The sequence below is a fragment of the Mytilus galloprovincialis genome, chromosome 8, assembly GCF_965363235.1.
Source record: "Mytilus galloprovincialis chromosome 8, xbMytGall1.hap1.1, whole genome shotgun sequence".
In the NCBI taxonomy this organism is placed as follows: domain Eukaryota; kingdom Metazoa; phylum Mollusca; class Bivalvia; order Mytilida; family Mytilidae; genus Mytilus; species Mytilus galloprovincialis.
The window spans coordinates 66897130-66908141 of record NC_134845.1 but is presented as its reverse complement, the minus strand read 5'-3'; the positions used below and the strand labels follow the sequence as shown (position 1 = coordinate 66908141).

The following is an 11012-nucleotide window of genomic DNA, read 5'->3' as shown; positions in this document are numbered from 1 at the left end:
GTGAATCTTTCTCCTTTCATATGGCACAACAAAACCAACCCTCTAAATCAGCTTTAATACATAAGAAAAGAAAAGGTGATGATTCAGTGCCCTGTCGGGAGATGACAGTTGACCAAGATTTATTGTAATAAAAGGAACAGATGAAAAACCAATTTAAAAAATATCACCCTTCGCAAATCATAAAAAAATTCAAAGCGTTGCTGGTACTGTAAAAAAAGTTTCAAAAATGAGATATGGCAGTTCATTGCAGTTTGTTGGTTGAATGTTCCAACAAAAGTCAATCAACAAATTTGCTTACAATGACTACAATTACAAACTTTCCTGTTTCTGCCTCTCCTCGCAACAATTTGAACAGCTGTAAGGGGATAATTCGAGACAGAAGTCAATACCTTGGTGACCTTACCGTGGAAGAAATCGGTGAGGAACTTTCAAGCAAAGGGGTAACTGATGTTGTTAGATTTTAAATAAAAAAGAATGGAAATATAAACAAATTAAATACATATCTTTTGACCTTTAGAACTCCAACTCCTCCTCCATCTATTACTTTTGGTTGCTTTGGAATCAGAGTTGACATGTTTATCCCTAACCCAGTTCGATGCCTTACTTGTCAAAAGATTGGTCATGGAAGCAAACAATGTCGTGGTACGCAGAGATATTTCAAGTGTTCTGACGAAGGACACGAGGGAACAAACTGTGAATCTTCTAAATGCGTAAACTGTGGTGAATCTCATTTTTCATCGTCTAGGGACTGCCCTGTTTACCTTAAAGAAAAACATATTATTAAAATTAAAACAGAAAGAAACATCAGTTACCCAGAAGCTAAACAGATAGCTTTCGAATGATCTCCTTGTTTCAAACAGGCCATCGTACGCCAGCAAAGTTGTCCGCTCACTCAGTCACGAGAATACACAAACTCACATGACTTGGCCAATTGATGCGGACACATTTACAATGCTGCCTGTTGAAACAGAACGATATAATATCAATTCTAAGAAAACCAAAATCTTCCAAAACCAGTACTCAATCAACTCAATCTTCCCTACAGAGCTCACAATCATCACCAAAAAATATGAAAAAGAGAAAGCAAATAAAAAAAAACAGCTAAATCAGACAGTTGGGACGGTGGATCTATCTTGGATCTTCCCAGTGACATAGATGATTCTTCCACCTCAAATAGTCTTCCTTCATCTGCATCTAATAAGTTATCTTCTTCATCCAGTACAAAGTCTTCTAGAGCCCGATCTCCTCTTCGTTCTCCAGAAAAGAAGGATGTTCAAAAGAAGCCAGTAAATACATACTCTCAGAGGTATTCTGATTCGAGGTCGCGGGGTAAGGGTCAAGGCGGAGTAAAACCAGCTGTGTGTGGTCCTGGGGATCGACGACTCTCCTCACACAACAGATTTTCAACACTTATCGACGAAACTGAAATGGAAATCGACAGTGTTCCGCCACCCGAAATATCACAATCTCAGGGTGAGCGAAATAAGAATGCTGGCAAACTCGACAACATTCGCCCTTCTTTTATCAAATAATGACTAATATAATCCAATGGAATTGCCGAGGTCTTAAACTAAATCTTTTCGAGTTAACATTTCTAGTTCAGTCATAAATTTGGGTATTCCAACATTAAAAAGATAAACCATGTGGAGGAGTTGTGCTTAATATATCATTTATTTTCGTCTAAAAATTGATTGAATTATAAATGTGTTTCTCACATGATCTGACATCTTTTCATTCGAATGACATCAGCAACCTTCGTATGTCACCATAGCAACAACCTCACATTGAATCCAGTTTATTCTCATCTTATGAGTTTGAATGTCCCTGTTTGGTATCTTCGTTTCTATTTAACATGTTTAACCTTCCCATACAGAATGACACGAAATTAACTAGGGCTTGCCACACCTTAACTCTCTTTAAGTTAGGAGAATATTAATCCTTGTTCGGCCCGGAGCGTCAATTCTTATTAAACCCTGATTAAATAAAATTGAGTGTATCAGTATGAGTGACATTTATTCACTGTCGTTTAACATTTTGAAAAGCGACCGGTAGTATTAACTTGATCACATGGGTCAGTACTTTAAACTAAGATGGAGTTTAATTGCCAATGCGACACATCTCAACAAGAGGCCATGTGACACAGAAAGTTACAACTATAGGTCACCTTATGGCCTTTAACATTGCACAAAGCCCTTACAGCATAATCCGCTATACATGGACGCGAAAAGACTAATGTAATACAATTCTAATGTATTTTCAAAATTATGGACAACAATCAAATATGTTACACAGCATCAAACGAAACCACTGACTTACATGCTTCTGACTCGGCAACAGGCACAAACAACTACCCTCTATTCAGAGAATTGTATTGGAAAAAGGCAAGTCTTTAAATAAAGTTGTGATGTGTAAGATAGAACTTATGAATATCCTATTGTGCACGTCACTTTTAAGCGGAGAATTAAAATATTGTCTACAAGGACAAATGCCGTTTAAGCGTTAAAAAGATTGTGTGTAGTTTCATCACATGTGTACACCAAAGCGAACATATTCTGATGCCGTTGGTTGAATAATTCTTGTTTAATGCCTTCTGTACGAATCACAATGTGATGTACATTTTCGCAAAAATAACAGATAGATAAACATGATAAAAGAAGATGTGATATGAGTGCAAATTAGACAACTCTACATCCAAGTCACAATTCATAAAAGTAAAGCCCTTTAGGTTGAAGTACGAGCTTCAACACGGAGACTAGGCTTACACGGAACAGCAAGCTTTAAAGGGCCCTTAACATTACTAGTGTAAAACCATTCAAACGGGAAAACCAACGGTCTAATCTATATGTATTTGATTTTCAAACGTAAAATGGTCTAACTAGTTAGCAAAGGTACCAGGATTATACTTTAGTACGTCAGACGCGCGTTTCGTCTACATAAGACTAATGAGTGACTCTCAAATCCAAATATGTATAAATCCAAACAAGTACAAAGTTCAGGAGCATTGAAGATTCAAAATTCCACAAAATTGTGCCAAATACGGTTAAGGTAATCCATTCCTGGGATAAGAAAATCCTTAGTTTCTCGATAAATTCAAAGTTTTGTAAACAGGAAATTTATAAAAATTATCATATTATTGATATTCATGTCAACACCGAAATATTGACTATTGGGCTGGTGATACCCTTCGGGACGAAACGTCCACTAACAGTGGCATCGACCCAGTGGTCTAAATAGTTATCAAAGTTACCAGGATATAATTTAGTACGCCAGACGTGTGTTTCGTCTACAATAAGACTCATCAGTGACACTCAAATCAAAATATTTAGAAAGCCAAACAAGTACAAAGTTGAAGATCATTGAGGTTCCAAAATTCCAAAAAAAGAAAATGTGCCAAATACGGCTAAGGTAATTTATGCCTGGGATAAGAGAATCCTTACTTTTTCGATAAATTCAATGTTTTGTAAACATGGAATTTATAAAAAAAAAAAAAAAAATTATATGTCAACACCGAAGTATAACCTATTTTTCTGGTGTTAAATTACAATTTATCAGTAATATATACATATATAATTAGTAAATCGGCACTTCAACTGTATATCAGTTTCCGTGATATTATCATCGTCCTTATTTTAACTTCCTGTCGTTTTTCATTCAATGCTATTGTTTGGAAGCGCATATCAAATTAATAATTAACATTTTATTAATTTCGGTAATTATATCATAATCATGGGAGTTTATAGTGTATTTTTCATCTACCTTCTTTGCCTTCTTTTAAATCAAGGTAGAACAGAAGGTGTCTGCAGTCGACTTGAAAGGTAAGGAGCTACCATTTGATTTTTAGAGGGAAGGGTTAGGATGGGAAATGTTGTCTTGTGTTTACCGTATCAAAAAAATCAAATGGTAGCTCCCTAATATCTTATAATCTTACAATGTAAACAAGTACCAACAGTTGTTACGATAATTAAAAATAACACGGTTTGGGATACATAAAGCAGCGATCGGTAGGAATATTAATATTAAAATCTTACAGAATGTAGTGTGAAGGATGGGTGCTATATATTCTATCTGAATGTTAAAACGCTTTGAGTCGGTTTGCTGTTTCAAAGATAAATTGATATGCCAATCAAAAATAATTTTATATTCTAGTGGCACGGTCCATGTTCCCCGTCAATCTATTATATACATGTAAGAAGATGTGGTACGAGTGCTGATAAGTCATCTTTCCATTCAAGTCACACGGAACAGCAAGCTATAAAGGGTCTTACAATGACTTGTGTAAAACCATTTACTTAGCAAATCAAAGAGTCTAATTTTTATTAAAAAAAACGAGAAACACGCATGCACCATATCAATAACTGACCATTACTGAACAACAGGTGCCTGACTTTGGACACGTGAAAACAAATGCTGGTTTACACATTTCAGCAGGCGCTAACATTTTTACTAACCTAAACCAGAAGTATTATCATTAATCATTAATTTGACTGGTCCTGAATATGCATGAACTATTTGCCATTTAACGTTTAATAAGTAAAACAAGCTTATCAAATATGAATATGTATTTGCAGTGCCTCTACTAACGGTCGTTCATTTTATTTCAAAAAGACGTTTTGTTGTGATAACTATGAAATGAAAGAAGATAAAACATGTAAAGGTGAGTGTCAAGGGCCTCTATTATTAAACAAATAAGCTAATTCAATGATCACTCGAAATGTAAAAAAAAATAAAAAAAAAAATATGAAAATTTCCGCATTTCAATAAAACCACAATAGACCTACTTGACATTATTTGCAACTTTATGTGTTATGTTGTCATATTCCCAATTTGATAATTAATATTATTCTGGTCAAGGAGATGACAAAAAACAATGACCGACGTTTCATTTTTCTATGTCAAACTCTCCTTGCCCATAGGGTCAAGTTAGCTCATCTCATCACTTGGCCGCTGTCGTCCGTTGAATATTACAATTATGTTTTACAATTGAACTACAAGTACAAAGGACAAAGTTAACTTATGGCACAAAACGGATTAAAATATTAACTTTATCATAAAACATCAAAAAGGTCACGATTTGATTCGTAAATTCGTCTTTTTCAAAAACCTTAATGCTAAATAGATCAGTTCTTTTTGTAAAAGAACAAAATATTCTCTAAAGTAGGCCCATTTTGGACATTGTGTTACAATATGGGGATTTTGTGCAATTTTCAGACCAAAAACCTTTAGGAGATCCTTGGCCGCCACCTACGATCCAAAAACTTTTGTAACCAAATGATTCCAATTTTGATACAAAATTTATAAATATAAAAACGTTTTGGATCGTGGATGGAGGCCTAGGTTAACTATGCCAAAAACAATTAATATTATGGGAAAAAAATAACCAAAATTGACCTAAAATACAAATAATATTTATTTCAGGAATCATAGCTTCTTAAATTTTAAAGGAAAGTGCCAAAAAATATGTTTTTGTCTTAATAGTATACACCTTATCGTTATTTGTCCGCCATTACTGAAAATCACACAGGTTCCCGTAAAATTGTGACGTCATAAAACAAAATATCTGACGCCACAATGGAAAAATGATTGTTGTATGCGTCAAAAGTTCAAGCGGCCGGGTCAGTCGGGATTAGCGATAAGGTGTATTATCACAAGTATTTCAATGCAAAATTTGTAATTTTTTGGCCCGATTTAAAAAACGTCAAAAATGAAGGGCCAATTTTAACCCTTCATCAAACCTATCATTGGGGTATCTTGTTTGTAAAATGTTTCCGCTGACCCCTCATGCCAAACAACATGGTAGACATGGCTTAGAATAGAACATAGAGCTTCAATGCAAGTTTTGTCTATTATTTTGAAAATGGTTATATCATTCCCCAGACGAGAACTAAAAATAAGATTCCATGATCAAAATCGTCAGTCGACTCTTTATAAGGGTTATTGGCCGTTTATGAGGGTTTTTTACCAATGTTTTGCGTTTTCCTCTTTCATGTATATAATAAAAAATCAAAAATAATAAATAGATGGAAATTTTAAAAAACAAAAGAAATCTGAAAGCACAGAAGTAATGTTATTAAAAATTAATTAATCATACTTTCTAAAGGCACCTTATTTCTATACTTTGATATAGTTTAGTTAGCTAATTTCAGCGTGCAGAATTGGATTCACATCAAAAGCTGGGTTAGGGTGCACAGCTTGTATAGGAGAAACTTACGGGTTGAAATGTGCTGAGAAATGTGAATGCAATCTTTTTGAAAGGTAGATATGAAATATCCATATCCAAAAATTCAACGAAATAAGTGTTACCCTTTTATCAAAGACTACACGGGAGGCATACCATGTCAAAAGCAAGGATACTTGACATCTTTTTTTTTAATACAACTCATAGCGGCATCTAGAAGAAAAATAAGTATCAAACAAGGAAGATGCCCGACAGAAGTTAGATCTAAGATAACGTTATATGGTTTGTTTATGAATTAATAGTTCAAGTTAGACGTTATAGCAAAAGGACTATTCGTCACTATTTCTATAACAGAATGCAAAACTAAGATCAACATAAATCAAGAAATTACATGTTTCTGATAGGTGCATACGAAGTTTTGATAACTTGCTAACATAGAAATGTACTATTATGGGATTCTTATAAAATGTAGATAGTTATTTTACTAAAAATATTACGTTATAAGTTGGACAATATGAAATTTGTAAAACTGCGATATCACTCGTGCCTTGTGCGATCGGATATAATTGATATACATGTTAACAACGTGCGATCTCTATCAGTATCCGAGAAAAAAGATAAGTTAAAAACTTAAAAAAAACAACACAACTCAACTATATGACTAATCGTTCATCACGCCATTTCTAAAAACCATTTGTACAATTGTGAATTTTTGCTTCGCATCAATGTGCAGAGCTATTAGTTTCAGTCGAAATACACGCCATCTTGAAATAATAAGGTAGCACAAAACAGATTCTGATTGGTTATATTATGGTTGCAACAGCTATTGCTTAAATGAGATAACAAATGCTAGACTTTTCTCGTCCAGGATAAGACATCAAATGCCGGAACATTAACTATGTTTATTTATGTTCCGATCAACTGTCATTAATCTATGTTCGTTTTATTATACATATATTTCACAGAAAAATTCAATCAATATTGAAATATCAATTATTAAGACGTGTTTATTTGCTTTGTTACTCTGCAATTTGCACGATTTGCTTTGATAAACAATGTTCATATACAATGTTTCCAAAAAAGCATTATCTATATTGTATAACTCCTGGCAATCTAGGTACACCTCCAGAGAGGCACACACCAAGAGTCGTATCTATTTATAATTGTTTTATTTTTCAACAAGGAATTTTTTTTTTAAAAGCTTTGGTGTATCACACTCTTAAAGTACATTAATTTTACCATGTATCAATCATCATTTAAAAAAAAAACACAGTTCCAATACTAATTTAACAACCATATGCACACGCATTTAAATTTGAGAAGAGAGAAGCAGTCCAAATATATTTAGAAAGTTCAAACTTGTTGTAGGTGTGATCGATTCCATGGATGTGTTTCAACGTCGAATAGTACAGTTGTCACATATGGTACTCAACATGTTAACGTTAATGTTGTTACTGGGATGCCTTTAAGTAAAATAAGAGGTAAGAACTAAAATTTTAGTAATTTATGGGTTTGATTATATTCAGTACAAATTGTGAACAGTGTCTGTTTAGTTCACGCATCAATGTAAATATAACGAAATTTGATGAGACTGTCATCAAAGTGAGAGGGTTAGCGCTATAAGACCAGGTTCAATCCACCATTTTCTACATTTGAAAATGCCTGTACCAAGTCAGGAATATGACAGTTCTTGTCCATTCGTTTTTGATGCGTTTTGTTATTTGATTTTTCCATGTGATTATGGACTTTCCGAATAGATTTTCCTCTAAGTTCAGTATTTTTGTGATTTTACTTTTTTCTAATCAATATATATGTTCTTGGTACAATATCGCTGTTACAGTATACATATAAACGAGCCCAACGAAATTAAATGACGAATTTCACCATCAATTAAATATTTGTAATATTTGTATTATCATAGATTATCAAAAGGACAAATGCAAATAATAAAAAAAATCCAACAATTGTTAATATCTTGAATTTAATATGTTTTGTTTATCTAAGTTCCTGCAATTTATTTCAAAGAAATCTTCTTGCGAAGAACTATAGATAAAAAAAAGTTCTAATGTCTCGAGTAAAAAAAACCATTCACTCCAGAATCATTTATCAAAATTCAAAATATCCAAAATTCACAGAATGGCGGCTTTATCTGTATAATTATATGAATTTCTTACGATACAATGATATATGCCAGAACATGTTACCAGTGTTCAACACTATGATTTTGTTCTTATTGAGTCTTTGTGGTAACTGGACATACAGTACTCTCATTGCGCTCTCTCGCTGGTGGACTTGTTGGTTCTATTGATGTATGGTTATTGCTGAAGACCAATACATTGTACGTTTTATTTTTATTTTTCTGACAGTCCTGTCTGTTGAAAAGATAGTTCACATACAGATTAATGTTCTGGTAAACATTTAGCTCCTTATATTAGTATACTGGTATAAACATTGACATTTACAATAGGAAACCATCTAGGAGATGTGAAAGACTATACAACAATCGAGATCAAACAGATGACAGTAGAAATTCAAACACAGCACAGTATCAACGAAGATCATCTGATTCAAGGTACATATATTTAAACTTATAATAAAATTATTACCAAGTACATTGCATATTTAACATGTATATACATTTTTTATAAGGCTATAACGTCTAATATTATTAGATAATTTCATTACATGTAAGTTTCATTGTACTACGTTATTTATATTGGATAACATCCATCTCGCTTCATTCTGAAATTGACATTTATTTCAAAATAAAATGTAACATCATTATATCACCAGATTCAACCATTAAGGGCATATATAAATAAAAACAAAACTTCACAGAAATCGTGTTTTCATTAACCTAGCAGAAAAATGTAATTATGTGTATTAAATGCTTCATTTAGTAATCTTATATGTTTGTAAAAGCGTAGACCGTGCGAGCATACAAGAAAAAAAGAAAACATGACACCTTTCTGGCACAAGACCATTTTAGAACTATTTCACATTTCGCATAAAAAAACTATTGCATTAACATATATTTCAAAATTTCTATATAGTTTTTAGAAATACATGATTCATAAAAGATACATGAATACATTTGTATTCGTTTACTACACAGTTTTGTATATGTCATTGTTAACGTCGACTACATGACGTCATAAACATTTCATGGTACACATATTTCTTTTTTACTTCAAATGGCTTTATTCTTAATATTTGTTCCGAAAATGTGTAATACCAAGTACACATTAGGACTGAAGCCTCTTGTATTTGTGTAGCACGGAAACTTGCCTTATTGTCAAACAACAACATACCAATGCGAAGTCGTGACCAGATTGCGTTTATGTACTTCGTTATTTCGTTTGCAATAACCTGTTGAAACATAGAAAAAAAGTTAGTATTTGTTTATTTTCTTACAGATTTGATAAGAAGACAACTTTTTACATTCTCTATTGGTGTCGGCAGTGTTCTAGTGATAATAGCTTTAGTTATCATCTTAATCTTTGTCTGCTGGAAACGTCGACTCAAACGAAAGCACTCATTGAATACGTCAGGATCGGGAATACAATTAACACACCAATCGCATGTCCATGAAGAAAGTAATCAAATACCAGTCGAGGAACACGATTATATTGACATTGAAGAAGAAAACATGCGTTTCGAATCGTCATCCAATAGTACCTATGATAGTAAGAGAAGTTCTGGTAACCAGGTAACAAATGGCGGTACTGACAGTGAGGGGTATTTACATCCCTATCATTCATTAGTTACGATAGAGGTCACAAGACAAAACGAAATTGGCACTGAAAAGTGTTTAGCAGAAAAACAACACCATTTTGATTTGAAAAAACATGATTCTAAAAATAGTAACTCGCTTATTGTTTTAGAAACGACTTTAAATGAAGAATCATGTCTTGAACCAAATGATGTACCGAATAATGTCAATGCAGCGACAGTTGATTAGGATGATTAAAGTTAAAGTATTTTGATGCAGTTTAGATTGTATAGAAGCCTAATGTGTTACAAAGTAACATTTTGAGTAATAAGTCATATATATTATTTCATTTATGCAGACACATGGTGATAACTATTTGTGTATTGTTGAAACCAAGCAAGTCGCAATAAATAGTTGTTTCAAAAATCCATTAAGAAATCGTTATTGATAGCAAGCAGTTTGTTTTTACCTCGGAGAATTGCAATAACATATCATAAAGAAAGAAAATAAGTGATATATAAAGAAAAAAAATGATATATACAGAAAAGTTATACTGTATATCTTACAACACAAATATTTTCATAAACATGTGTAATTTATTCTATCTGGCGGTATTTTGTTCAAGGTTTTGGTTGACTTTCTGAAATTGTTTTACATTTTACGGCCGTTAACTACTGTTGCCTTTATTTGTCATGTTTATTCGCCCTCAATTTTATCGATTTTGTTTTTACATTGTGTTATAGATCAGTGTATGTTCAGTTGTGTTAATATGTCTTTTGATTGAGTTAAGCAATTTCAATTAAAATTTTATAGTGTGTATTTCTATGCTGGATGTGACACTATCGTTTCCGGCAAGGGTGAATGTTGTTACATATTAAAACGTGTAAACCCGCTGCATGTGTTTGCAAATGTCCTATGTCAGGAACCTGATGTTCAGAAGTTGTCGTTTGTTGATGTGATTCATAAGTGTTTATTGTTTCTCGATTTTTATATACATAATACCGTTGGTTTTCCCGTTTGAATGGTTTTACACTATTCATTTTTGAGGCATTTCATAATTATTTTCATTTCTAACTTGAATATAAGAAATTAGGTATCTGTAGAAAATAATTTGTCGTTATCATC

At 32.9% G+C, this 11012-nt stretch overlaps 1 protein-coding gene across 1 annotated transcript; it reads left to right on the top strand.

Annotated features, from left to right (window-relative positions):
- The first annotated feature begins 3678 nt into the window (after positions 1-3678).
- Positions 3679-10856, top strand: LOC143043475 (uncharacterized). Its single transcript, XM_076215757.1, has 6 exons — positions 3679-3815; positions 4569-4654; positions 6144-6252; positions 7544-7656; positions 8643-8747; positions 9592-10856. Exons 1-6 carry the CDS (start codon positions 3727-3729, stop codon positions 10134-10136), a joined length of 1047 nt encoding a protein of 348 aa, XP_076071872.1. The 5' UTR covers positions 3679-3726; the 3' UTR covers positions 10137-10856.
- The last annotated feature ends 156 nt before the right edge of the window (positions 10857-11012 follow it).